General features: G+C 50.1%; 11 protein-coding genes across 11 annotated transcripts; 8 read left to right on the forward strand and 3 right to left on the reverse strand.

Moving 5' to 3' along the window:
• The first annotated feature begins 2,769 nt into the window (after positions 1–2,769).
• On the forward strand, positions 2,770–6,318 carry BU24DRAFT_426515 (uncharacterized protein). The gene is made up of 4 exons (XM_033528989.1): positions 2,770–3,013; positions 3,069–3,100; positions 3,306–4,309; positions 4,367–6,318. Exons 1-4 carry the CDS (start codon positions 2,952–2,954, stop codon positions 6,065–6,067), a joined length of 2,799 nt encoding a protein of 932 aa, XP_033379770.1. The 5' UTR covers positions 2,770–2,951; the 3' UTR covers positions 6,068–6,318.
• Positions 6,319–6,396: 78 nt separating this feature from the next.
• BU24DRAFT_495621 (S-adenosyl-L-methionine-dependent methyltransferase) lies at positions 6,397–7,257 on the reverse strand (the record flags this gene model as incomplete). Its single annotated transcript, XM_033534145.1, has 1 exon — positions 6,397–7,257. The coding sequence occupies one exon, from the start codon at positions 7,255–7,257 to the stop codon at positions 6,397–6,399; it is 861 nt and encodes a 286-aa protein (XP_033379771.1).
• Positions 7,258–9,172: 1,915 nt separating this feature from the next.
• On the forward strand, positions 9,173–12,198 carry BU24DRAFT_397955 (AAA ATPase). Its single transcript, XM_033525365.1, has 5 exons — positions 9,173–9,302; positions 9,364–9,391; positions 9,446–9,498; positions 9,552–9,801; positions 9,854–12,198. The coding sequence occupies exons 1-5, from the start codon at positions 9,256–9,258 to the stop codon at positions 11,930–11,932; spliced, it is 2,457 nt and encodes an 818-aa protein (XP_033379772.1). The 5' UTR covers positions 9,173–9,255; the 3' UTR covers positions 11,933–12,198.
• A 168-nt stretch (positions 12,199–12,366) lies between these two features.
• BU24DRAFT_426517 (uncharacterized protein) lies at positions 12,367–12,856 on the forward strand. Its single transcript, XM_033528990.1, has one exon. The coding sequence runs from the start codon at positions 12,432–12,434 to the stop codon at positions 12,600–12,602; it is 171 nt and encodes a 56-aa protein (XP_033379773.1). The 5' UTR covers positions 12,367–12,431; the 3' UTR covers positions 12,603–12,856.
• A 650-nt stretch (positions 12,857–13,506) lies between these two features.
• On the reverse strand, positions 13,507–13,929 carry BU24DRAFT_466146 (uncharacterized protein; the record flags this gene model as incomplete). The annotated part of the gene is made up of 1 exon (XM_033532336.1): positions 13,507–13,929. The coding sequence occupies one exon, from the start codon at positions 13,927–13,929 to the stop codon at positions 13,507–13,509; it is 423 nt and encodes a 140-aa protein (XP_033379774.1).
• A 971-nt stretch (positions 13,930–14,900) lies between these two features.
• Positions 14,901–15,492, forward strand: BU24DRAFT_426519 (uncharacterized protein). Its single transcript, XM_033528991.1, has one exon. It carries the CDS (start codon positions 14,916–14,918, stop codon positions 15,105–15,107), a length of 192 nt encoding a protein of 63 aa, XP_033379775.1. The 5' UTR covers positions 14,901–14,915; the 3' UTR covers positions 15,108–15,492.
• A 2,220-nt stretch (positions 15,493–17,712) lies between these two features.
• On the forward strand, positions 17,713–19,734 carry BU24DRAFT_281142 (RA-domain-containing protein). Its single transcript, XM_033522713.1, has 3 exons — positions 17,713–18,105; positions 18,161–18,322; positions 18,388–19,734. The coding sequence occupies exons 1-3, from the start codon at positions 17,826–17,828 to the stop codon at positions 19,509–19,511; spliced, it is 1,566 nt and encodes a 521-aa protein (XP_033379776.1). The 5' UTR covers positions 17,713–17,825; the 3' UTR covers positions 19,512–19,734.
• A 1,384-nt stretch (positions 19,735–21,118) lies between these two features.
• On the forward strand, positions 21,119–21,586 carry BU24DRAFT_281158 (uncharacterized protein). Its single transcript, XM_033522714.1, has one exon. It carries the CDS (start codon positions 21,214–21,216, stop codon positions 21,484–21,486), a length of 273 nt encoding a protein of 90 aa, XP_033379777.1. The 5' UTR covers positions 21,119–21,213; the 3' UTR covers positions 21,487–21,586.
• Positions 21,587–22,887: 1,301 nt separating this feature from the next.
• BU24DRAFT_329012 (uncharacterized protein) lies at positions 22,888–23,362 on the forward strand (the record flags this gene model as incomplete). The annotated part of the gene is made up of 3 exons (XM_033523011.1): positions 22,888–23,012; positions 23,068–23,190; positions 23,239–23,362. Coding segments are annotated over 3 exons (372 nt in total), but the record flags the coding sequence as incomplete, so codon positions are not given.
• On the reverse strand, positions 23,313–25,173 carry BU24DRAFT_281217 (uncharacterized protein). The gene is made up of 3 exons (XM_033522715.1): positions 24,984–25,173; positions 24,633–24,831; positions 23,313–24,225 (listed from the first exon to the last, which is right to left on the reverse strand). The coding sequence occupies exons 2-3, from the start codon at positions 24,718–24,720 to the stop codon at positions 23,600–23,602; spliced, it is 714 nt and encodes a 237-aa protein (XP_033379779.1). The 5' UTR covers positions 24,721–24,831; positions 24,984–25,173; the 3' UTR covers positions 23,313–23,599.
• Positions 25,076–27,078, forward strand: BU24DRAFT_413096 (uncharacterized protein; the record flags this gene model as incomplete). Its single annotated transcript, XM_033526140.1, has 7 exons — positions 25,076–25,079; positions 25,201–25,254; positions 25,312–25,356; positions 25,410–25,418; positions 25,490–25,567; positions 25,631–25,924; positions 25,976–27,078. 7 exons carry the CDS (start codon positions 25,076–25,078, stop codon positions 27,076–27,078), a joined length of 1,587 nt encoding a protein of 528 aa, XP_033379780.1.
• Positions 27,079–27,313: the final 235 nt, after the last annotated feature.

The raw sequence follows: 27,313 nt of genomic DNA on the forward strand, positions 1-27,313 counted from the left end.
TATAAAGTGACAGATACAAGAAACGAGTGTATTGTTTATCTTCTACTAGAGTAGGGGGCAAGTGATGCATGCATAAATCTTAAAGATGAATAAAGATAAGGACAGGTAAAGATACAGGAAAATTGAGGCTGTGGGACTGTTAAGGACACAGGATGATTAAAGCAGAACATTAGGTTGCATTACAGATCTCCTGTGGAAATGTTGGATGCTGAGTAGGACGTGTGGTATTTGTATTTGTGTCAGGGCAAGAGGATGGTTGCGGTTTTGATATCTGGGGTGGTAGTATGAAGATATTGTTTTGGAAGCCTTAGGTATTATGCCTTAGGACGAATCCGACTTTTGCAGAGAGTTATGTTGGTGTGTTAGGAGATAATAGCTTCCACTGTACAGGCCTAGTATGTCATGACAGCATCTCCTTAAAAGTCGTGAATTGTATTTTGGATGGGAGATCTAAGATATATGTTGCATAGATTTGAATATAATAGATGATATACTGTAAACAAGTAACGCCAACAAATAGTCGATACCCAAGCACAATGTTGCAGGTTTATGATGTAATGTACATTTTCCCTATGCTGCCACAAGTACGAGTTCGACTGGTGGTCTTTTGGAGCGTAATGTTTTGGTCAAAGGTCTAGACCAACTGCAGATTGCATATGCTCTAGGATCTGGCGATGTACTCGTATGTAGTAGTGATCTATCCTCGTCCCATCTAGTCGAAAGTACCGTTCGTATTGTAAGATGTGTTTCTGAGTGACTGGGATACCGATCTCTGTCTCGACTAGATGCCTAAATCGCAAACGCCATGCTGTCTCAAATGGACTGCCGATTGGGGGAGTGGTACGAATGTAGTCTCAGGTCTTAGCGAAAATGTGGCTTCTGCAAGTTAATGTCCAGACCATTATCGTCATCATCATCGACCAATTGGTGCAAGTACTAGGATCAATGATTTCTTGCCGACCTGGAGCATGCGACAGGAACGTGCGTCTGGAGAATAGAACAGGTTATTCCCTGCACACGCCGCCTCCTTCGCACAGCGACAACAACAACTACAACGAGGACGAACTTTGTCAACATGCTGACAATTGAAGCATTGCTCCACAACGTCTCCTTGAAAAAAAAAATGAAAACTTCAAATTCTTCACATGTCGAATGTATCTCGTATTGCGCATAAAAGCCGTGCCAAGGGAAATCATCCGGCTGTTGATCCCCAGATCCACCGTACCTCAATTGAACAAGAGTCACCATTATGGCTGTATGATGCCGGGATCCCGTGCCGCGAAGAAAAGGCGGGGCCAGTATCATGCAATTAGAAAATCTCACCAATTAAATCAGGACTTCTGAGGTGTTCGTAGGGGAAAAAAACAAGCGTAGAGCGAAGATGGGAAGTTTCGTCATCGTGATTCTGGATCGATTGTTGCGATCAATGACATCTTCCCCGATGCGCCACATTGCGCTAATCGGCTGGCACGGGCTGGCCGCGAATACAAAGTACAATTGAGTGGGTACAGTGTGGCTAAAAGGTCTAATTAATTGAATGAGTGAACTTGTTGGTTTATTGGTCTGCTTTATACTCCATGGATAACTTGGGGTGGTGCTGGTTGTAGCTTGTAGCTTGTTGTTGTTATTGTCTATCTTGTCAGCAATCGCGCAAGATACATAACATCCCCAATCGAGATTTGATAGCTGCATAGTTGCATGTCATGTCGACGCCACTCTGTCGTGTCAGATAGCTATGGCATTGTCCGATGGGAATGGCAATCCTATGTGATTTTGGCTGAAATGTGATGAGAAGGCCATGACGCAGCCCTGGTCTTAAGTCCGTGCACAACATGATGCGAATAGGCGTGGACGTGGACGTGGGCATGAAGCATGGCATCCTGGCGGCTGATCAGCAGAAACGAGACGTCACATCAGGCAAGCGCTCGCCGCATCCCAAAACCTCCGTTCTGCAGGATGATTAGGACAAGGGGACACCTGTTTTGAGCCTGACCTAATCCAATTGAGTGACAATCTCGCTAGCAAAGGCAAGGAGAAGGACAAGGGACGGGTTGTGATCCAAGGGAAGCGGGGGCGGATATCAAGACGGGACAGGATGAGCGAGTATGTAATGTGTGTTCCAGGATCTTGGGTTTGGATGCGCTTTGTGGCTGTCACCAACCCTTCCCTTACTGGGACGTGGCTATTCATCGATGGATGCAGATCGTGGATCGTGGATCAATAGCTGCATCCTTTGCCGGTGAGATGTTGTGTACATACATGTGTACATACTCATGGTGCTGGTGGCATGTCAATTGCTTTAGTACGAGTAGTATTGTAACCCTCTTGGGCACAAGGAAGGTAGCTCGTAAGGATATGTGAAGACGTAACTTGAACAATACTGTATGTACTGAATCAGGTACAGTATCAAGTTCATTGTGAGTTGGCAAGTCGCGAGTACTATGCTTGTGCGAGTATGGTGAAGAATTGATGAAATGCGTGGAGGTGCTTGGCTTGAGCCTACTTCCCCTTTCCCTTTCCCTTCTTAGCATTAGGAGGAATTGTTGTCCGTCTCCTCCCCCCATCTTTGTACTCGTAGGTTGATGATGTGATGATGTGATGACGTCGCTGCCCGCTCTGCGATACGCGCCTGTACCACGGCAACGCCCACAGGCCCTGAGCAACCAAATAAAGTCTCTCCCTCTCCACCTTCTCTTTCGCACCTTCTTCTCTTAATACAATAAACAACAACACTCACATTCACATTCACACTCAACCTCATCTCAGACGCTGCAAACTCCTTCTCTTTCTCCAATTCCAATTCCAATTCCAATACCATTACCATCCACTAGCCCTAAGCTCCACACCCCACTGCGGCTTCATCCTTTGCCGCATTGCTACCTTGCGATTGTTTTCTTTCTCTAGTGATACCCAGATACCCTAATTGAGGAATCCCCTCTTCGCAAACAGTCATGTCTTCTTCTAAAGCTGTGAACGTCCCTACGGACGTCAAGCAAAAGGAGATTGATGTCAAGTAGGTTTTACTTCTACCTCAATTCATTGGCGGATTTTGCTAATAATCTTCTCAGCAACAAGCTCCAGCTTTATGGCATTTGGCAAGGTAAGCTTCCCTATGGTCACAGATTTATCTCGTAACACCATGATGTCGCGTGCGTTTATCCTCCTACGTCATGAGGAGCCGTTGTAGGGAAAAGAGTTTTGTTGGCCCAGTTCCCCAATTGCAATTGGTTAATCATGCTATGGGACTCTATAATCGCGCGGCATCAATGGTATTATTTGTCTGGGAAGTGGCTAACATTCTCTAGCCTTCGCAAACGGCAAGGTTCCCTCCAACCAACAAATCGACATTGCTCTCAACAGCGCCCTTGCTTCCAAGCCGTTGTCATCGCCATCCAAGAAACTTAGCGCAGAAGGCCAATCCCTCGTTACCGACCTTCGCAATGTCATTGAGCAGGCCAAGCTCCTACTCCTTACCAAGAACGATGGAAACCTGCTCCAGGACTTCATCTGGCAAACCGAGCAGATCACGGGCGCGGGTGCTCAAGTCCCGGGCGCACCAGTCGACAAGGATACCGCACGTCAACATGGCAACGAGGCCCTCGAGGGTCTTCGCACTTTGGGAACGCTCGTTATCAGCAACGGCCAATTCAGAAAGCTTCTCTCGGATGCCTCCATTCTCCTTCGTGATATTGCAGGTGACGCAGCTACCAACACGGCCAACAAGGTCAGGCCCAACGAGGAGCAGTTGAGCCAGATTGATCGTCCCGCCGAGGACAACACCTGGCACGAAGCCCCAGACCTATCCAAGGGAAACCTTCAGAACCAGCTCAAGCAGAGTATTCCCTTCGGCAAGGGAGACGCTAAGCAGGCCGCGGGCGACATCAACCAGGCTGCTCATCCCACTGGCTCTCGGGACCCTGCCGACACCGCTGACCTTCTAGCACGCGAGCAACAGCAGGGAACTCAGCAAGGTCTCAATGCTCAGGCTGCGGCTGTACAGGCTAAGGAGAGTATCTCTCAGAACATTCCCGAGGAGGACAAGGATCGCGCCCGCCGCCAGCGTGAGCGAGCTCAGAACTACTTCAAGGGAAAGGTTCCCCAGGAGCGCCGCGAACAAACCATTTGGCGCTTGAAGAAGATGATTGTCGAGATCCAGGGACACCAGGACTACCAGCGTGCCATCGAGACCCTTCTTCGTTTGGCTGAGCAGTACGCCGGCCATGGCAGGGACCTTAGCGTTCAAGGCAAGGGAACTGTTCAAGGTGCGCACAGCGACGATGCTTTGCAACTTGCAGAGGCTGACCTGAAGGTGCGTTGTTCTCTAGGTTTTCTTTCTGATAATAACAGTTCACTGACCACCATTAAGACTCTCTTGGAGCGTTTTGCCAACAGCACCTCATTCGATGACCTCATCGATTCCATTAATCAGATCTACAGGGATGCTGACCGTGATCCCGAACTGAAGAACTGGTTCAAGCGCCTCAATGTGTACATTCACAAGCTCTTGCAGCAACAGGGCTACATTCTTGAGGATGCTTCCAACGAGGAATGGAATGTCATCTATGATCAGGGTCGCGAGCTCCTCCGTCATCGCTACCGTGGACACACCGACCGCATTGCGGATGAGTTCAAGTTCCTTGGGCAGCAATTTGATGCCGACCCCCAGAACCAAGCTTTCGCCAACTCTGTCACCAAGCTCTTCAACGACCTCGTCCAGGATGAGAATGGCAAGCCTGTGTTCAAGCGTCATTTGGTCAAGGATCTTACCGAGGTCATCCTTCCTGGATTCTTCGAGAGCGTCCGATACGTTCCCATTCCCCGTATCGAGTACAGTGACCCCATGGTCGACGCTGTGGTCGAGAACCTTGTTATTGAGGGTGACAATCTTGCACCCAATGTCATGGAGTTTGGCTCTGATAACTTCTGGCGTTGGGGACGCAAGAAGATCTCCAACAAGAACAAGAACAAGGTCATGCTCTCCGTCTCCGGGGTTCAAATGGACCTTCGCGATGTCTCTTACTACGTGAAACGCAAGCAGGGCTTCCCTTCCATTACCGACAAGGGTGTCATGGACGTCTTCATGGGTGGCAGCGGATTCAGCTTCAAGGTTGAAATGGAGACTGCCGACAAGGACGACAAGATCCACTACTTCAAGATCAACAAGGTCACCTCTGACATCCAGAACTTGCAGATCAAATTGAAGAAGAGCAACCACAAGCTCCTTTTCAGCTTGTTCAAGCCACTTCTCCTCAAGGTCATGCGTCCCGTCATTCAGCGTGTCCTAGAGCAGCAGATCAAGAACAACGTCAACCAGCTTGACGCCATTCTCTACGATATCAAGACCGAGGCGGAGAAGGCCGAGGCTGAGGCCAAGCGCAATCCCGATCTAGAGAACCTCCAGAACATCTACCAGCGCTATGCTACTGCTGCCAACCAACGCGTCATGCAGGGCAAGCAGAAGAAGGACAAGCTCGAGCAGCGCGCCAAGAACACCAAGGTCAACGTGGCTGTCACGAAGGAGGACTCTATCTTCCAGAACATTTCTCTGCCAGGTGGTATCAGCACCAAGGCCACCGAGTACAAGCAGCTCGCTGCCAAGGGTGACAAGTGGGAGAGCCCCGTCTTCTCCATTGGATCTGCCAAAGAGTCTACTAGTCTCCCCAAGATTGCCACTGTTCAGCGCAAGCCCCACGGCCCAGCTGGCGGATATGGACGTCCTAACTTGGATCAACCTCTCCAGGCTGGACAAGGTGGTTTCACTAATGCCGGTGTCGCTGGTGTTGATAGTTATGGTCAGCCCGGTGCCGTTGGTTCTTCTGGTTATGGCCAGCCTGGTGTCGCCGGTTCTTCTGGCTACGGCCAACCCGGTGCTACTGGATCTGCTGGCTATGGTCAGCCTGGTCTTCCTACTGGAAACGCCGCTGCTCAACCTCAGACAGGCTTCGCCGGCCAAGTTGACAACGCCTTCAACAACAACACTGCCGCCCCCATTGCCGGTACCAATGCTAACAACCAATACAACACCACTCTTGGTGCCGAGAACCCTGTCTTCCAGGGCCGCGTCTAAGTCACTCGTTAGCTTCTTTTGGGGCTTTCCTGTGAAGAATTCGTAATGAACGATTGAGCATGGGTAATGACTTTCTTAGTTTCTTTGATTCTTGGATGATACCATGATTGCGCCGGGCGCATAGCATACGGGTAAAATGTCTTGTGATTTCGTTTATCGGAAAAGTGAATAGCCCGTAATGCGGAGGATATGGGGCAGGATAGGATGCCAATAGGGCATTGCATAGTAATAATAAAGTTCATGTCCATTCATACCATCTAACATTTCTGATCAATGTCTCTCTGTATCGTATAATGCTGATCCTGTGTTTTCTAGCCCAAGCCGACATCTCACTTCTGTGCAATAACAACCCATTGGCTTGCTTTCATCTGAACAACACCATCCACAACAGCCGTCGTCTTCATGGCCAACATCAGCTCTACCAAATAATCGACCGAAGCATCCCAATTTCCCTCGTCCTCCTCCTGCCACCTCCCAATTCCTCCTAGATAGGCCCAGGCTTTCTCCGCCCAGTCCCTAAACTCTCCTTCGGGGATCTGTGTCGACGTCTCACTCTCCTCCATCCGCATATTCTCCTCCTTGAACCCAGCCTCCAGCATGATCTTCTTCAGCTGCGACCCATCATTCCAATTGATGACCGGCGCAGGGAACGGCTTGCCGGGCCTAAACCTATCATGAATCGTCTTGATCGGAAAGAACCACGTGATAAGTTTCCAGCAATTCACCACCGCCGTACCCCCAGTCTTCAACGTCCTATAAATCTCCTTCGCACCATCAAGCCCCCCATCCGACATGAAGAAAATCCCAATATTCGTAACACTCAGATCAAAAAACTCATCCGCGAACCCCAGCTTCTCACCCGCTTGGTTCGACACCTCAACCGGCCACCCCTTCTCATCTACCTCTGCCTTCAGCACGTCCAGGAATATCTGGTCCGTGTCCGTGGCGTGGATCTTGAGCGTCGTCTCTGGCGACGCGTGCGAGTTGAGGAGGAGCTGGGTTACGGTTCCGGGTCCGCAGGCGTTGTCGTGGACGACGGAGCCGGAGGGGAGTGCTGGGAGGAGGGAAAGGTTGTGGGATGCGAGGCGCTTTGTCACGGCGCCGCCTGAGGCGTCGTAGGTGCGGACTTTGGAGGGGCCGGCGAGGAGGGCGGAGGCGCGGGTGGGGAGGTGTGGGGAGAGGGGGTCCATTGTTGGGTTGTTGTTGAAGATGGGATTGGGGTTGTTAGGTTGGGTTGATGGTGTGATGGGATGGGTTTGTTATGTGATTATAGTGATGTGAAAGGGTGAGATTGAGAAATTGGGAGTAGGTGTGATATGATGAGTATTTCTAAATCTACACGATGGTGTTGGGTTGTTTATATACACGCTCGATACATCATCCGTCTGCTCGCCTTGGTGTCTAGTGCTTATCCACTACTAAATCCTCCAACGCTTCCTGTTGATTCGAAATATCGCATTTCAAGCCTTCTGGGCGAAGCTTCGCACGAGAAAAGAGGCTGGGAGGACGAGGATGAGGCTGAAGCATTGTGGTAGTGGAGTTGAAAGATCAGGTCCGATATGGAGGTTCACGATGTCCGGGGGGAGGTATGGAGGTCGTGGGTCGGGCGAATCGGACGGGTCGGCGATGGGGGGTTGGAGCCGGGGGTCTTCTCCGCGTGCTGTGCTCGGGGCTTTGGTTGGGTCCTTCGAATGCAGGTACTTGGTGGGCACGGAGTAGAGTGTGTTTATAAAGCTTAAATGTCTCTTGTTTACCAAACGGTTGGATATTGTTTCCTATATGTGATCGCTCAACATCTCATGTTATATATCGTATGGTTTCTCTGTCAGAATACGCCAAACATATCTACAATGTCTCCTTCGACTAAGGAATATATATGGCAATGTCAGACATGTTAAGCTTGATCAATATCTCGCTTGCGTCCGTAAACTCCGATCTCTGACTATTCAAGAAGCAGTAATAATGGAATGCAGTTCCATTACAACAATATCTGAGGTTATATACAACTTGGACTTGTCCGCAGATTTTAGTGCGGACGCACCGTTCAATGATCGCCCGTTAGCCTAGGATGATAAGCTATCGGTGCATTTACGAGATAGTCGACCGAGCGTATCTATCTCAACGTACTCCATATGGGACATAGCAGTTGAGATTGATACACCTGCTCTAGCAGGACCAAATAGTTAATGTAGGGTTTCGATGTTAATAATAGACGACGACGACAACGAAGCGGTGTACATCCAGCACTCGCATCCATGCACTCGATTATGCACCAGCTCAACATTGGTTGCGGATATGCATGGAGGCGGCCATGGTCTGAGCACCCCAGTGCCACAAGTATGTCTGCCGAAACGGATCGAAATCTATGGTAATGCCGTTTCAAAGTCGCACAGAGAATTATTGGTATCTTGATCCTCGACTAATCATTGGATAAGTGAGTCATAATCAGAAGGGAGATGAGCGGCAAGGCTGCAGAGGTTGCCGCATGTTGTTTGCCTGCAATCTATTCCGTCATAGCGTCTTCAATGAGGCGGTACTGTGGTGGCACCCTAGTAGGCAGTAGTGATGGATGGAAAACCTGGTGCTCGTAATGTTTGCTATTCGCTGTGATAGCTCAGTTTCTCCGTCCCTTACTGAACTATTGATATCAGTTCCAACAGACTTGAGATGGTAGCTACTTGATATGCGATGAGGTCTGGCGAAAGTGTCGAATGCGGAGGCTGGACCGTAACTTGAACAGATGCGGGTCTTGCCAAAGTAGAAAGTATAGCGAACCAACGGTGAATCCAAGAGACACGTTGAAATCAACCAAACTGTAGATAGAGCACCAGACTGAAAAGATATATCTAGATACTGCTCGTACATAGAAGACGTGTGGCAACACAAGTGAGAGGCGGATTATGGCTTTGGAGTACGAGTAAGTGAGAGAGTGCCTTTCCACCATGGAAGGTTCGAGATAGCGTCACGTGTGCGGGTTTCTAAGAGCGCCCGCCAAGCGCCGCTAAAGTACTGCCTGGTCGGAGCTCCATAACATCACCGTCAGAGCAACGCAGCTACTTAAACACCACCTTGCCTCTCTCACCACTACCCCATCTCCCCATCCCCATAGTAATCTCTACGCATACGCCGATCAGTCTGAAATCGATTCCGAATTAATTCTCATCACTTCACAGAGACTGAACTGCACAATGTCGGCTGAACCTGAACACGCCGCGAAGAAGGTGGATCTCTCCAAGTAAGTTGCCTCCGCCTCACTCATCGCACTGGATCGACAAGTAGCTAACGAACTTTCTCAGAGATCCATCTGGCGCTGAGCACAAAGAGGTAAATAGGCCGAATACCGAAATTTCACAGTCCAAGTTTACTGACCCGCTACAGGATGAAGTTGCAACCGCCATCCTCAAGAAGAAGAAGAAGCCCAACTCTTTGATGTAAGCTTACACCGGGTCTTGCGGGGTTGAAAACAGCTAACAAGGGATTCCAGCGTCACTGATGCCACCAACGATGATAACTCGATCATTGCCCTGTCAAACAACACCATGGAGCTTCTCCAGCTCTTCCGTGGCGATACAGTCTTGGTCAAGGGCAAGAAGCGAAAGGACACCGTTCTTATCGTGCTCGCAGACGACGAACTCGATGATGGCTCAGCACGGATAAACCGAGTAGTCCGACACAACTTGAGGGTGAAGCACGGCGATGTGATCACCATTCACCCATGCCCAGACATCAAATATGTATGTTTCTCGCGTTATCATGGGAATGACTTTTGCTAACAATTGCCACCAGGCCAAGCGTATTGCCGTTCTCCCTATCGCAGACACAGTCGAGGGTATCACCGGATCATTATTCGACGTTTTCCTTGCACCATACTTCCGAGAAGCATACAGGCCTGTCCGACAAGGCGATACTTTCACAGCCCGCGGCGGCATGCGACAAGTGGAGTTCAAGGTTGTGGAGGTCGACCCGCCAGAGTTTGGCATTGTTGCTCAGGACACAGTCATTCACTGCGAGGGCGAGCCTATCCAGCGAGAAGATGAGGAGGGCAACCTCAACGAGGTCGGATATGACGACATTGGTGGCTGCAGGAAGCAGATGGCACAGATTCGTGAGCTCGTCGAGCTTCCTCTGCGACATCCTCAGCTCTTCAAGTCCATCGGTATCAAGCCACCGCGTGGTATTCTCATGTACGGTCCTCCAGGTACCGGTAAGACCTTGATGGCTCGTGCCGTTGCCAACGAGACTGGTGCCTTCTTCTTCCTCATTAACGGACCCGAAATCATGTCTAAGATGGCTGGAGAATCCGAGTCCAACCTCAGGAAGGCTTTCGAGGAGGCAGAGAAGAACTCCCCAGCCATTATCTTCATCGATGAAATCGACTCGATCGCCCCCAAGCGTGAGAAGACCAACGGCGAGGTTGAGCGACGTGTCGTCTCGCAGTTGCTTACTCTCATGGACGGCATGAAGGCTCGCTCCAATGTTGTCGTCATGGCCGCCACCAACCGTCCCAACTCCATCGACCCTGCCCTTCGTCGTTTCGGACGTTTCGACCGTGAAGTCGATATCGGTATCCCAGACCCCACCGGCCGTCTCGAGATTCTCCAGATCCACACCAAGAACATGAAGCTTGGAGACGATGTTGATCTACAGACGATCGCCGCCGAGACTCACGGTTACGTTGGTTCTGATTTGGCATCCCTCTGCTCCGAGGCTGCCATGCAGCAGATTCGTGAGAAGATGGATCTTATCGATCTGGACGAGGACACCATTGATGCCGAGGTTCTCGATTCTCTTGGTGTCACCATGGAGAACTTCCGCTTCGCCCTCGGAGTGTCCAACCCCTCTGCTCTCCGAGAGGTCGCCGTTGTCGAGGTCCCCAATGTCCGCTGGGAGGATATTGGTGGTCTCGAGGAGGTCAAGCGCGAGCTCATCGAGAGCGTCCAGTACCCCGTCGATCATCCCGACAAATTCCTCAAGTTCGGTCTTTCACCGTCTCGTGGTGTTCTGTTCTACGGTCCCCCTGGTACTGGTAAGACACTTTTGGCCAAGGCTGTTGCCAACGAGTGCGCTGCCAACTTCATCTCTGTCAAGGGTCCTGAACTGCTCAGCATGTGGTTCGGTGAGTCCGAGAGCAACATTCGCGACATCTTCGACAAGGCTCGTGCCGCAGCACCCTGTGTTGTCTTCCTCGACGAGTTGGACTCCATCGCCAAGTCCCGTGGTGGATCTGTCGGCGACGCTGGCGGCGCGTCCGACCGTGTGGTCAACCAGCTTCTCACTGAGATGGACGGCATGACCTCCAAGAAGAACGTCTTCGTCATCGGCGCAACCAACCGTCCCGAGCAGCTTGACAACGCTCTCTGCCGTCCTGGACGTCTCGACACCCTCGTCTACGTTCCCTTGCCCGATCAGCCTTCCCGTGCTGGTATTCTCAAGGCACAGCTCCGCAAGACTCCTGTCGCTCCTGATGTCGACATCGAATACATTGCTGCCAACACCCACGGTTTCTCTGGTGCCGATCTTGGCTTCGTCACCCAGCGTGCCGTCAAGCTTGCCATCAAGCAATCGATCTCTCTTGAGATTGAGCGCCAGAAGGCTCGCGAAGAAAAGGGCGAAAAGAGCGAGGATACCGAGATGGAGGACGATGTCGAGCTTGTTCCAGAGCTGACCAAGGCTCATTTCGAGGAGGCCATGCGCTCCGCTCGTCGTTCCGTCACTGATGTCGAGATCCGCCGATACGAGGCTTTCGCTCAAAGCATGAAGAACAGTGGAGGATCAAGCTTCTTCCGCTTCCCCGAGGAAGGTGAAGCCCAGGCCGACCAGAGCAACTTCGGCACTGCTGGCGAGGACGAAGATCTTTACAACTAGAGTTTTGGGATCCATCGGAGAAGTTGACCTTAATGATACAGGTTCATGAGCTAGCCTTTCTCATATGATGCTACGGCGGATACGTGAAAGACATGGGGGGCACAGTTTTTATGGAATTGGTGCATTACATGCTTGCACACATGGGCGATGACGAATGTATTATGGGACTTTCTAAATCCCCCCTTTCAAAATTAGAATTGAGGGCCCGGAAACCCGTGGACTTTTTTCTTTTGCAGTCCATAGTACGAAACATGAAGATTTAAACGAAACTTCCCGGTGACCAGTACTCCGTAGAGTGACATGCCCTTGCATTTTGCTGACCCTTCCTTGCACTTTTAAACGTATGATCGCCATTATTGTCCAGATTGATCTTGTTTAGTTTTTCCATGTTTCTCACTCATAATGAAACGCGTCAAGTCCACAATCACGACCAACGATTACCTACTTCGTCTCAAATAAGAAACCATGACAAATTGAATTTAATCGTTTCTACACAAAGATGTACATTCCCTGTGCCGCCCTTCACTCCTCACCAACTCCATCAGTTCATCTTCCTTTACGTTCATACCCATCCCATCCACAAACATCCCATACAAAACTTTTCCTTCCCTCCCCTTCCACTCACAGCCCTTCGTCTAACTACTTCATTGTCCAAAAGCAAAAGTGTTGATTGTGAGCGGTAATGTAAAAAGTATTCCCCGTTCTCGCGCGAGAAGGAAGGACGGTGGCGTGTGTGAGGCGAGGTTGGTTGGTTGGTCAGACGAGGGGTTTTTGGTTTCGTTTTGCTCGTTCTCTGTCCGCCTTGTTCTGCTCTGTTTGGTTTTTGCTTGGGTTGGACTGGATTGGACTGGATTGTGGCGAGGGTAGGGGAAGTTGTTGGGTGCTGATTGTGGGGTTTGGTGGTTTAGAAGGGTTTGGTCACGGTAGTGTGGTCTATGGTTTTGGAGATTCAAATTTAAATTTGCATTTCTTCTTTCTGGTTTTTTTATTGTAGCTATGTATGTATGCAGAGATTGAGTTCTTCATCCAACGTTTTATTTCCCTGGTAACCATGTCATGCGCTTCAAAAAGGAACCCTTGGAGAGCCTTGCAAGCCTGAGTGCGTGGATTTGTGTGGTTGTTTCTGTGGCGTAGAGAAGGTCAAGAGCTATTCCTAGAAAACGCAAGAACATCTGTATGTTGTTCAAATATGGTTTCGTGGTGCCGAGCGCAAGGCTGTTTTGACGATGTAGTGTTTGAGCTTACGATGTACTGATGTTGGTGACTGTGCCGTGTTGCGAATGAACTGGGCTGTGCTCTGGTGCTTCTATCGTTCGATCCGCGCATTGGAGATGAGCGATAGATCGCTCTATCGGAATTTCTTTATACTTCAACGAGATCAAGTAGGCGGCGGTAGGTCGTTCGATTCGGGATGCGTCGAAGGATATCAGTGTGAATACTCGTACAGCACGCGCTTGATGTGCGGTTGCCTTTCAACTTCCGTGCATGACTGTCTTGCTGCGCCTGTCGTCCCTCGTAGACCGAAACCTTCATGCTCTTTGAGTTTTTTTTTTGAGATTGCCTTTGTTCATGGTTCACTTCTCGTCGAGAGAACGGACCTCGCAGACACGCTGCAACTCTTGCCTCACGACCTTTGAGCCATCCTTCAAGACCTTATCTGGTATTTTCAAATCGACCTCCTCGGTATCAGCGTGTCCATTAACACCATTGACGCCATTGGTAGTCCCATTGGCATCCGCATCATTGCCCCTGAGCTTCTCCATGACCTTGCTCATCAACTCATCGACGCTGGTCACCTCGCCGTCGCGCAGCTGCTGGACCATATATCCCCTAAGCTTGTCGAGCCACCCGGATTGCTGCAGCTCCTGATTCAGGGTGGATTCGATGTTGCGGATGCCGGTGCCGCAGAGGAGGGCGGAATAGATGTCGTTGCGCAGCTCGGGGGTGAGTTCCTGTTGGGCTTGCGCCGAGTTGAGCGTCACTCTTCCGTTCGACATGGTGTGATGTGGTCGCGGTTCGTGTGTATGTGGATAAGGTAGGTAGGTAGGTATGTTCGCGTTATGCGCGTGCTCTTGTCGTTCTGGGGTCAAGGCACGGGAGGAATGACGATCGGCGAGCGGAAGAGGTGCGGATTGATGTGTAGATGAATTGAGTTGGTGAGGTGGTATATTGGATTGTATGGGCGAACGGGTATATCGGGCAGAGACTCTTTCGAAGCTACGTTGGCAGGGATGCTCTTTGGTATGTATGCACAATTGTCTACAGGCCGATGCGCGCGGTGAGCTTTGTGCGAGTTGTGTATATCTGGCTAGAGTTGTGAAGAGTGACGTCGGAACGAGGAAAGGTTTAATGACCGATAGAAGCCGATTCCTGGATTCTTTAGATATGCAATTACTTGTTCGGCTTGTGCTTGTGCTTGTGCTTGGAGCGGCTGCTTGTCTATGGTAAGTGTTAAGGGAAGGGTAGTTCTCTATAGGTGAGGTTCTGAGGTTGTGCGGCGTGGGGGCTCCGTGCGTCCCTCTCGGACATCCTCGTGATGATTGAAGAATCAAGAACAATGAACATGGTCACCTCGTGCGCGTGAGATATGTAATTAATGAAAATACTGTTCGGAGTAATTTGCTTACACAGAAAGAGTCACACGATAAATTATATTACTCTCCATTCACCAATGGACTGCTCGGTAGCACCGTTCTGCTGCAAGTTCTCCTTATGCCATGCTGATTCTTCCAAGATTGATCAATCCGGCAGAATGGATAGCTTCCCATGCGCCAAGGATGAAATCGATGCCAATTATCGGAAGAAAGAATATTGGAAAGAAAACTATTGGAGTAGAGTGGAGATGCGCGAGGGTGCTTTGGGAGATCTGACCGGTCAGTAGCGTACCTAGGGCTGGGCCTACTGTGCCTACGCTATTTGTGTTGATGGATTGAGACCAGTTTTTGCCAGGCAAACGTCTGTTGGAACACACAACAATACTGGGATGAACGGTATATTGTGGAGGGGGTCGAGATGGGATCTGCACTGCACAGTGGACCGGGGCGCCTCTACGGAGTTGTGCTCTGTGTTCCAAAACGACCAAAGGATGACAGACTCCTTGGAAGGGAAGAATGCTGACCGAGGAATCAGATCGGCTATCCTCGCAGTAGTTCGTCGTTACACGGTGAACAGTTAATAGTCACATTCGTACAAGTAGGGCATTAGTTTTACAAGTAGGCTCTCTTTCGGATTTCTAGAGCGGCTAGTTGTTTCGCTAGGTACTGAGTTTAACGCCTGATCGAAGTGCCAGCCGCCGGAGCGATGCCTGTATTGGTAGTTCGATGCTCCAAGAATAGGACTACGAAAAACTCAAGATCATTGGTGGTGGTGGTGGTCGTACTGGTCGTACTGGAGTCTGGAAGACGGCATTCTATGGACCTGATGTGTATGTGAGTGCGCAAGTTTGTATGTAGTTGGTGGATGGGTCCGGTCAATTCGCTCAGTTCCCACTCCTGTAATGTCGATCCCAGCGTCTACAATAAGCAGAGTTAGCCAATGTAATACTCCGCACTGTATGTAGGTAGCTATGGTACAATACGAGCGGTCAGTTCAGTCTGCAGGATGCACGTCTGCAGGAGGAATGATATTCGGGGCATTCAATCAAGATCCGAGGCTGCTGGCCACCTGATTAGTTGTCCATCATAATAATGGTCGATATTAATGTCGATACCAAGAGGAGAGTGCAACGAATGACGAGTAATGGACAGACAGCAGGGGCGCACTGTAACTGTGAGGACGAATGGCGAAAGACATTACCATCATACATTGATCGCAATGGAACGTGTGCGCTTTGATTGATTGCGAACTTCCTGATAATGCAACCTCAAGTCTTCATCTGTTTCCGCTCCTACATTTCTTGTCCCCTTCTTCAGCCCCTGCGTCGCGCAGTCCCCTTTCTAGGGTTGTTTGGAGACGATAGGAGTCGAGTCGTGGACGAATGTTGTGTGGTTGACATTGATTCATAGAGCCTGTCGACAGAACACACAATTTATTAGAGCTAGCTAATCCTGAGTCAAATCCAAGTTTAAGACCAAGTGTGTATAGTTACGGAGTAAGTCCACGTTTAAAGGCGTCAAAGTGAGGCCACAGCGAGCCATCCATCTATTGTTGGGCTGCGGGAGTGCCCACATCCGGAGCCGGGGACATACATACACAAGTAGATACTATGCCACACTTGCAAAGACTTGATGCTTTGTCTTGATGTGCTACATATATTTCTGTAATCTCTGTAATACTCTTCATCTTCAAGGGGTTTTGCTGTGTCTGGCAGAAGTCTCTTCTAATTACTTGTGGTCTCCCTTGACATAGCCTTGGTAGAGAAAAAGCCACAGAGCCTCCAATAGCCGCGTCACTGCGGATACTCCGTACATAGAGTATTATTGTATTGTTTTCGTCGATATCTCTCTGTGCGAGTATGTACGTATGTAAATACGTATGTTGGTCTACGTACATTACACAGTATATCTGCACGTACGGACGGTGCACATTCGAGAAGGAGTGAGTAATTCTATACGCTGTTAGTTACTTGTAAGACAGATGGACTCCAGCCAACGGACACTTCATACATATTACGAATACATACTGTACAAACTCCGACTTTGCCCTGAGGATGCCCATCCATTCATGATCCATCACCACCATCCTCACATCTCAGTACCTAACTAATTACCTACTTAGGTAGCTAACTAACCTACCCTACCACTACCACTACCACTACCACGACCCAACGATCAACGGCCACTCACATCGCACAAAGACATTCACTATCATCTGCAGGGCTGCGCGTACTCTTCTTCTATTCCGTACCTACAGTCTTCAACTACACTCCCTATCTACTCTTCCATACTCCTTCATCTGTTCCCGTATCCTCCATCCTCCATCCTCTTTTCTTTTCTTTCCTCTCATCCATCGACCGACTAGATACATCCGAATCATCACAGTCTACCACTCATTCGCTCAACTGTGCTGTGCCATCTCGTTCCATCCCATTATCCTATTTCGATGGCCTGTAGCTAGGCATACACGCCTCGACTCCTCCTTGACTTGCCTCGCCTCGCCTCACCACCGCATATCCTACCCAACTGCCTACAACCCACCCACCCTACTCGGTTCCCCAATCTATCTAACCTCCGAGTGTGTTCGGAAGAAAGAGAGAGAGCGTATGTGTGTGTGCCTGGTGTTTCCCCACTTCGCAACTTGATACTCGATACAAAGCGCCCGACACCTCCAGACCCAAGCGTTGACCGGATCCATACCCGCGAAACGAGCCTGTTCAATCTCGCTTCGTCTCAGCAGGGTCCTGGATTCACAAGTCACAACGCCCACGCCTAGGTCCCAATAGGTAGGAGTGTGGTAATTAGGTATTAGAGGCTCACGCCTGTACAGTATACTCTGTACAGTATACAGTACTTGTACAATACGCCTAAGCCTACGCTCATACCAATACCCATACCAATACCATACCCACCGCAACGCACCGCACCGCAGCGCTGCCGGATGCCAGGGCCACGTCCGACCCGCTGCGCCTGGCACCACCATTACCCATCCTCCCAAGTTCCCACCACCCACCGTCGAGTGTGTCGACACAGGTACCCTACCGTTCCTACCGTTGCTGTACCTGGAACACATCTGTCGACCGACCCTCTACCTACTGTGTACTGAGTCTCACTGACTGATAACCTCTAATACACCTCCCCTCCTCCCCCAGAGCTGTCCTTGACGCCTTGGCGCCCTCCGAACCTCACTCTGCCCACATCCACACGACCAACACGCGCCGACCGGCGACGTCACCTGCCACCTTCTCTCTTCTTCTCTTCCTCCTTATCCTCTGCCTCCGCTCTTCCTCCTCCACGATATGGCAACTTACCGCACACCTCGAGACTACAGCGAGGACTACGAAGGCGACGACGAGCACGAGCGCGACCTCATGAGCCCAACCCTACCCTCTGAGGTCGGCTACGACGGCGAAACTACAGACGACGAGGTTGCAAGCGCCGAGCATACTCCCACTACGTTCACACATTCGAGAGATGGCAGGGGCAGCCCTCACGATTTGATCACGGAATGGGATGAGAGGGATACGGCGGACTTCATCGCAGAACTAGGCTTGGAGAAGCATGCACAGCCTTTCATAGGTACGAGTGGTTTGGATTCTGGCATCTATCGCCTAGCGCTAATAAGTCGTTGCAGAGCATGGCATAACAGGCGACGTCCTCATCGAGCTGCAGCATGCAGAACTCAAGGAACTGGGCATCAGCAGTGTAGGGCACCGACTCACCGTCCTGAAAGCCGTCTATGAGATAAAGGTTAAGCAAAACCTTCCCATAGAACCTGATCACTATGTACCATTGTGTAAGTGCCCAAAGAAACTTGGCCTCCCCGCCGCCTAAGTCTCGCAAGCTGACCCCTTGCCTTAGCCGCCGACGCAACAGCGCAAGAAGCACCACCCTCCCAAGATGACTTCGCCAAAGTGATCAAGGTCGTCCAAGCTCGCGACGAGCGGATACAGGTGACCGAGTCCGAGCTCAGGCACCTCAAGGATGACCTCACCCGCGTCATGGAAGATAACAGGCGTCTACGGGAAGAACTGCTATCTGTGGTACGGATGGTGAAAGAAAGCCACCAGCCTCTGCCGACACCACACGAGCATGTTACTTCGCCGCCGGTGGAGCAAGCGCGGACAGGAAGTAGCTTGTCTCGTAAGTTTTCCACTAAGAAGCTTTTCCTTGGATCAGCGCCCAAGAACCCTTCTCCCACGATCCATGAGGGTCGGACGCTGGTCGATAACACTTCTCTCGATCCTTCAGCAGCCGCTCTGGCAGCGTCCTCACACCTCACAGCTTCGATGAGCGGTGGCCCTCAGCTGTCGCCCTCGCAACCCCCGCAACCATCTCCAACGTCCCCCGCGTACGCTCAGAACCAAAGCCGGCAATACAACCCGCGCAACGGCCATGACTACGAAACTAACACCTGGGCTACCGACAACACGGCTGCCTCGGAACGATCCCGCGACCAACGCAACACACCCGCTCCTCTGTCTTCTCGTCAACCTCTACGAAACACCGCACAATCAGCTTCGACGCCTGATGATCCGCCATTATCAGGCGGCTCGACTCTGAATTCTTCCAGCCTCCAAAACCCGCCACTGTCTGCAAACTCCAATCAACAAAGCACGCCGAATCCCCAGGTCGAGATATTCAAGTCTTTCCGTGTATCGATCGACGATCCCTGCCACAAGGTCCTTCCTGTCGCACTCAAGAAATACAACATTACAGCAGATTGGCGACAATACGCCCTTTACATTGTCCATGGTGATCAAGAGCGCTGTCTAGGTCTGAATGAACGACCCCTCATACTTTTCAAACAATTGGACAAAGAAGGCCGAAAGCCTATGTTCATGCTCCGGAAACACGCCGCCCCAGCAGAAGGACACGTCAGTACCGTTGGTGGCAACGACATCAGAAGTGTAGCACCGAGCCCAGGCGGATTTGGCTGGGACAGCCAGAGCAGAGGAGTCCAATTACCTGGTGGTGTACTTTGAGCGTAGTCACAGCGACAACGATCGCTGAACGGAAGGACGCCCGGATTGTAGAGCAATCCATACCGACCTTCCTGCTTCGGACAACGCCTTTTAAATTTCATGTGGCTATTTGCATGCAAATATACGCTGGTTCCAGGATCCTGTGGTTCCAGATCCGACTTCACATGTGAGAAGTACATGGAAGACTGAGATCGACTTACGAACCGCGGAATTGACGGATAAAAATCTTGAATCGTATTCCAAGCACGACTGAACATAGCGATCGACTGGTCAGAGCACAACAGACCTGCCTCTGATCCATAGTTCAACAACCTTTTCACGCGAATGTGCGGCATTTATCCGGTGTTGGTGGTTCAAAACAGGGAATCACATCATGTTCATGTTTTTTATGTCCGACCTTTTTTTTTCGTTATACTCATTACCATTCAAACGACCGACCACCACGATCAGCGGCCTTTTTCATTTCTTACTTTAAATCTTCTTTCGGCCATAGTCAGCCTTTTCTTATTGTTGTTGGATTGTTCTAAAATGGAAAGAGGAGGTTTCGTTCTAGCCTGGCTTGCAGCGTTTCTACTGAAGATTACTGGTGCACGCATTTTGTGAAAGGGGAAATTCGAACAGATTACAAGGGATTGCCAGAACCGTATAGCGGTTCCGCCAATGTTGTTGTCCATACTACTTCTGTATGAAAGGGAGAACCGCGAAAGAGGAACGCTACGGATCCGGAACCTTTTCTGTTCAAGGAGATATGTACGGCTGGCAAGAGGAGCAAAACGCATGTTGTTTTGTTGTATTCTCTCTCAACTTCTCTCGAACCATTCAAGAAAGCTAGCTTAGAGACATTTAGGATTAGGGGAAGAAACGGAAAGACAAACTATGAATTATTATTGTACTATCATGACCCAAATGGCCGCGGAGATCACATTGCAAAGACCAACCCGAATTTAATGCCAACGCAAAATAACTTACGACGCAAGCAAAAACCATCTATACGGGAAACCAACAACACGCATAACAATTAGCTCACCAATACGTCTCATGGACCCAACCACAGAATGTATCCCTAATTCAGCATTCGAAAACCACGAGATCGAACATTCCACTTACTAACAACTTTACCCGACAGCACCCAGAACCCCTCATTATTCAGCCTGTTCTACGAATGAAGCATGGTACGAGTCGAGTCGTGGAAGGAATGGGTATTCTGACACAGCTACAGTCGCAGTCACATCGAAATAACTGGGCAATCGAACAATCGAACGAACGGTTCGAAGCAGTGGTCGGGTGACCGAAGAGGATACTCGAAACGACTTTGTTATTTTGGAAGCTTGGAGGGAGAAGATGTAGAATGGTTGTTGCTATACTTTTATGGGTTGAATATATTGTTTTTCAGATATTTCTTCCTACGTGGTCGATACGAATCAGGTCCTATTGTTGCCATATATGCTTGCTACCTCGTGAACCCAAAAACGGTATCAAGTCTTAACCCACAACTCGATTTCCCAACATAAACGCATGAAAAAAAGCCCAGATACCCACCACCATCGACGTCTCTCCCCTCAAAGCTCGCACGTTCATCCGCGACAACCAATCGTCAAAAATAGAATCAAGCTTTTCCCTCCCCCCACTCTCCCCTTCCCCTCTACATCCATCCCCACCACTTCCTAACACAACCCCCGTTCGTCTCCTCATTCATGGACGAATGCAGGTGAACAGTAGTGCGGCGCACCGTTTTGGGACATTTGAGGACTACAGATCTGGTAAGGGGGGAGTTTCCATTTTTGGGAAAGAGGGGGTTGAGGGGGTTCGTTTGGGATGGGTTGTGAAACGTTGGTGTGTGTGGTTCTGGTGTAGCTTGGGGTGGTTCAGCCGGTTTGGGGTTCTTGTCTGGTTTTCATGTGTGTGTGTGTGTGTGTGTGTGTGTGTGTGTGTGTGTGTGTGTTTTAGGGGGTTGAGGTTTTTGTGGTATGGGTGAGGTTATTTGTGGGGTTTGGGGTTTGGTTGGGTGTTTTGTGGTGGTGATGGTGATGGTGATGGTGATGATGGTCATGGGTTCGTGGTGTCTATTTTTGGACTATGGAAGTTTATTCTCTGGAATGGCGGGTTTTGATGCATGTAAACTCATTGACCATTATTAAGGGATATTTCGAAGAGTATTGCTTTCCGTCGCTGTTTTTAGGTAGTTTGGCTGGAGTCTTCGTCTTTGTCTTTGGAAGCATATGGGGCTATGTATGTACGCCATCTTGGCTGCTGTGATCGTGGAACTTTTGGTATGGGGTTAAGTTAATCTAGAGATCCATTGTGGGAAATAATTATATCATCAATCGGCTCAAATGTATGTTTGGCAATGTGCAATGGCAATTATTGCATTGGCTTTTGAGGACGGGACAATGTTAACGCCTTCCTATCAACGGAACATTGTCAACCTGGTACAAGTTGCAATAGTCACCACAGAACAGGTCGGGCAAGTGTGGTGTGCGTAGAGCCTCGGCAAACTTCCATTAGCTTGACCATAGGTGATGCTGTCGAACCATATGCTACGATAGTTCTTGAGGTTGCCATTCATTGTATCTTGAAGATATCTATGATTATAATCATGGTTTGCGATGCACTTGGTGCTCGTGATACAAGATCAATCATAATGCTCTCAGACTAGCAGAACGGGTTGAACATTAGGAAAAATCACAAATACACATCGTCCTGAAATGTAGCTTACGATCCATACCATCGAAGACCTTGACAATAAGAGATGCAAGGTACGAGGTACAAGTACAGAACTTGCGGGGTAGATGAATATGACAACATCGAATCCCTGCATCGCACAGCCCCGGATTTGGGTGTTGATCGGGTAAGGCTTGGGCTCAAATCGACAAGACATCTTAATCTAATCGGGCCGCGATCTCGACAATGCCCGGCGGTGAGATTCTATAATTGCTGAGAGTAGATTCTACACCGAGCGAATGGCAGAATTTGAGAGCGAGCTTACCCTTTTGAAGGAATCTCAGCGAGACTGTCCAAGGTGGTTATGCCTCTAAGATGTAGCAGGTGGTGGATACATGTATGCGTTCAAACCGATCAAGTTAGATATATCCGCTCCGAAGACGAGGAGAGATGAGTTGTATATCATTTGGCGCGGCAATGTGAACAGAATGAGAATGATTGCCATGATCAAGGGCGGACGCTATTTAGATATCAAAGTATTTCTAGGCCTCAATGTCCATATTCTAACCATTGGTCACCATCGCGAATTACACCTCTCATTTTTATCGTTTGTCCAAGCCGTATAGATACAGTCTACAAAATGCAATTGACTACTATCACACTTACGGCTTTTCTTGCCGTGGCAGCTCTTGCAACTCCTCTCGTTGAGAAGCGTGCAGTCACTTGCCTCAAGGTGGGCTCCACAGCAACAGCAACATGGACGAATTCTGCCGGAAAAACATGTCGTTGGACCGGCACGGTGGGAAGTAATTTTGGTACCAACAGCGTCAATGGCGGAGAGTACGTTCAACATCTTATTTCCCTTTCATGATCAATGATCTGACCGTGTCTACAGCTACAGTTGTAACGGCCGCTGCGGTGCCGGATGCTCAGGATCGGCGGTGGGTAATGCGTATACGCAGGACTGCTTCTCGCATGATATCTGCTCGTGGTTCAATAATGCCAGTGGCGGAGCGAGGTAAGGCTTGAAAAGTGGCTGAAGATGGCACTGCTGACGTGAAGGTAGTGATGCAAATTGTGGCGCCGCATACAACGCTGCTGTTGATGATACACTGCTTGGAAGTGTGAATGGGTGTGGGCAGACGAATCCGAGCAATGCGGCAGCAAGGCCTGGGAACAGTCCAGTGTGCTCTTAAATGGGTCCAGGCCACGGTTTGTTAGCTGACTCGGGGGCCAACGACATCGTATGACAATACTCCATGGGTGTCTAAGGATGGTTGTATAACTGCAGGTCCACATTATACTACAATTGGCCTGGCCAGTCGATGGAGGTACTCCAAGCGAAGTACATAATGTACATATATAGTTACATGACTCTGTTATTTATATCATGTTCGAGCCCTTTGAAATTCTTGTTTCGAGTGAATTCATTTCTTTTCGTTTTCAGATGGCTTCGACTTCTCCAACTCCTTCTGTTGCTTTCTGAGCTCTTCGATCTTATCATCAAGTAATGCGATCTCCGCCTCGACACTGAGAACCTTCTCATTCATCATCTCCAGATATTCTTCGTCACTCAACACCTTCATCGGGCTCCATTTGCTCTTCGCTGCCCTTTGTAACCAAGTTCCTTTCTCCTTGGCTCCCTCTTCCGTGACATCATCTTTCTGAACCTGCTCGGTATTTTTTTGATCCAGAAAGTCATATGCATGTTGGCCCCCGAAGCCGAATAAAGTAAACATGATGGTTCCCGGAATGATGTTTCGAGGTCCCCGGAAGAGCGCTCCTAGGACAGCACCTGTGACTCCGCCAGAGATGGTACTGGCACGGAGTCTATCTGAGTGGGAAGGAGAGAGATCGGTCCGTGGTAAAATCGGTGCACCTCGAGTGGAATTCCACCAATTCTGAAGGCCGACATGGTTGAGCACCGAGGTCCTGACGGCCCAGAAGGTGGTTCCTAGGGCAAACCATTGGATGCCAGAGACAAGGGAGAAAAGGATAGGAGTTGATGTACGTAGAGTACCAGTGAAGGCACCTATCACAAAACCAGGAATTGCTGGGTCCGTTAGTATAGAAGATACTGGTTAATCGAAAGTAATATAGGAGCGGGAATAGACATGAGTACAGAAGATTCAATGGACTGGATCAGTCAACGGAAAAACTCATGCTTGAGTATCAATAGTCAAGCAACAAGTATTTCCGTCAAGTTAAAGACAGCCGAGAGACGTAAATCATCCTCGGGGGCTCATGGTTATGGTAGCCATCCCAAATAGGAGATGTGCGTGAATAGCCGCATCCACGTGATATGTCTTGGCGTACAATGAAAATTCGTTCACCAGGATTGTTAAGTCCGCCGGTGTAGAATGTATGATACGAGCAGCCAGAGCAATGGAAAATCTGAGAAGGACGAGGGACGGAAATATGAACATAGTGGAAACAGGCTGAAACAAAGGGGTCACTTACAGGCTGCTCCTCCGATCTGGACAGCTTGCTGGGCGACATGGCTGGGATATGTGACCTGATTACGGTCCAATCTTCCCACAGTTGTCATCGCATTTAAGGGTTGGTGACGGGATACTGCCACAATATAATGTAGCGGGATAGTATCGTGGAATTGATAAATTGATGTACTCCAAGTGCTCTCAAACTGCGCCCTACAAATCTTCGAACGGTAAGCGGAGATATTCTGCTTAGTCATTCATGGCGGGCCACTACTCGTTAACGAACTTCACCTGGGCACGGCCACTTTTTCTCTCCACGGCAGGAGGTCAACGTTTGACCACACCACATACCCAACGCTACACGAGCACTTACACAAGGTTAAATTTGTGGGAGCATATCTAGCTCTCAGTATATCCTCAGGCAGCGCGCAGTTCTCTACCGCGCGTTGACTGCGTCTAGCAATCATGGGTATGCACTCCCTTCGTGCGGAGGCCGCACACGCCAGCAGCCCCGCGGCGACTCTGGGCAGTTCACGATGGCGCGCACTCCTAACACCTTGAACTATATGGCTAATTATGAAATCTCGTAGCTCCCGCCAAGAAGAACCAGAAGATGTCCCTGGGGGACTTTCTGGGTGATCAATGTATGCGCCAAATGCATTCCCCACCAACTCGACGGAATTCCACTGACAACGTTGTAGCGCTCGGATCATGGGCTGACGAGATGGAGGACATGCCCGTTGGTGGTGAGTCTCCCCCGTACAAAACGAATGTCGATCGTAGATACTAATTGTTGTAGGTGGCGGAGGTAAATATTCCCTGAAGGCGTTCGGCACGCTCGTGAAAATCGGTCGACCGTGATATACTGACCTGGCATAGGTGGAGCCAGCTTCGGAGGCGAGAGGCGTACATTCAACTCCTCCGGCGGCGGATTTGGTTCTGACCGTGGATTTGGTGGTCAGTCTACTCCTGAACCCGAATTATGATTATGTCGGAATATTTTATACTAACTTTCTGTAGGTGAACGCAACGATCGCGGATATGCCGTCCGTGAACAGCTTCCCCTCCCCTCGAAGCCCCCATATACCGCTCATTTGGGAAACTTGTCTTTCGACGCCACTGAAGGTGACATCAACGACTTCTTTGCCGACTGCGCAGTCACCAACGTTCGCATTGTTGAGGACAAGCTCGAGCGAAAGCCAAAGGGATTTGGCTATGTTGAGTTCGGAACTCTTGATGGCCTGAAAAAGGCACTCGACCTGTCTGGCACACAATTCCAGGGTAGAAACATCCGAGTTAGTGTTGCCGAGCCTCGTAAGTATTAGCCAACGCAATGAGGATTGATTTGACTAACACCATATCCAGCTAAGGACCGCGCAGAGAGCAAGGACATGTCTGACTGGACCCGAAAGGGACCCCTTCCTGACCTACCAGGCCGCCGCACATCTGATCGAGGTGGATTCCGAAACTTCGATGCTCCTTCGGAGGCTGGCAGTGAGCGAGGCGAGCGCAGGCGACCTCCTCCGTTTGAAGGTGATGGCAAGTCCCGTGACTTTGGCAACTGGGAAAGAAAGGGACCCCTCTCACCCGCTGCACCAACTGGGCCTCCAAGGGAGGAGGGAAGGGCCCGAACCAATGATGGTCCCAGACCAGAGCGACGACAGTCTCCCGCCTGGGGTGAGGCCCGAGAGGGCTCCGGGTCGCGCCCCCCGCGCCGCGAATTCCAGGAGAAGCCCGCCTTTGAGCGACAGCCCACAGCCCCAGAGCTTGATAACCAATGGCGTTCCAAGATGCGTCCCGATGCTCCTGCGAAGTCCCCCACTGCCACTCCCGACGCTAGCACACCCTCTTCGCCTGCTCCTCAGGCTGCCGCACCAGCTACCCGCCCAAGGCTGAATCTGCAGAAGCGGACTGTTTCTGAGGTCGAACCTGCTCCGGTCTCTGCCTCCATTGACTCCAAGTCTAACCCCTTCGGTGCTGCTCGTCCCATTGATACCGCCACTCGCGAGAGAGAGATTGAGGAGAAGAGGCAGCTTGCGATCCGCCAGAAGAAAGAGGCAGATGACAAGGCTCGAGAAGAGAAGAAGGCAAAGGATGCCGCTGAGAAGGCTGCCGCTAAAGAGTCTGGTGAATCTACCGAGAAGTCCAACGAAAATGGAGAGGAGAAAACTGCTCGTGGTGTCGAGATTCTCCAGCGTGTAGGAGAGGATAACGAGGCACCAGAGGGTGGCAATGCAGTGGATCCCTCCGCAAACGGGAACATTGTTCAGGACAAGGCTGTCAAGCCCAAGGAGGTCGTTCGCGACCCACCCAAGAGCGAAGGATCCTGGAGACGCAAGTCCAGCACTCCAGCTGCCCCTGCAGGCTCTACCACCCAGAATCTCGAAGATGACGGCTGGAGCACTGTCCCTGCGAAGGACAACAAGAGGAAAGGTCGAGGAAATGCCTCGCGCGCCATTGCTTCTTAGGTGTGCGTGGTCTTTCGCCTCGACTATCGTTGTCTCCCCTGTTCCTTGTGTTGGTTGTATCTTCCGGGTTTCGTAGCGTCATGCCATGTCGGCGCAACGGAACAATACTCTTTTATGTTGAGGCTTGCCTCTGTCTTCGGGCGGTGGAATCGTGCATATTATTCGATTGGCGGTGTTTACAATGTTACATTGCAGCACTATTCCGAGTACTCAGCTTCTTCTTCAGAGATTATGG

This window comes from Aaosphaeria arxii (genome assembly GCF_010015735.1).
Source record: "Aaosphaeria arxii CBS 175.79 unplaced genomic scaffold BU24scaffold_9, whole genome shotgun sequence".
Classification (NCBI taxonomy): domain Eukaryota; kingdom Fungi; phylum Ascomycota; class Dothideomycetes; order Pleosporales; genus Aaosphaeria; species Aaosphaeria arxii.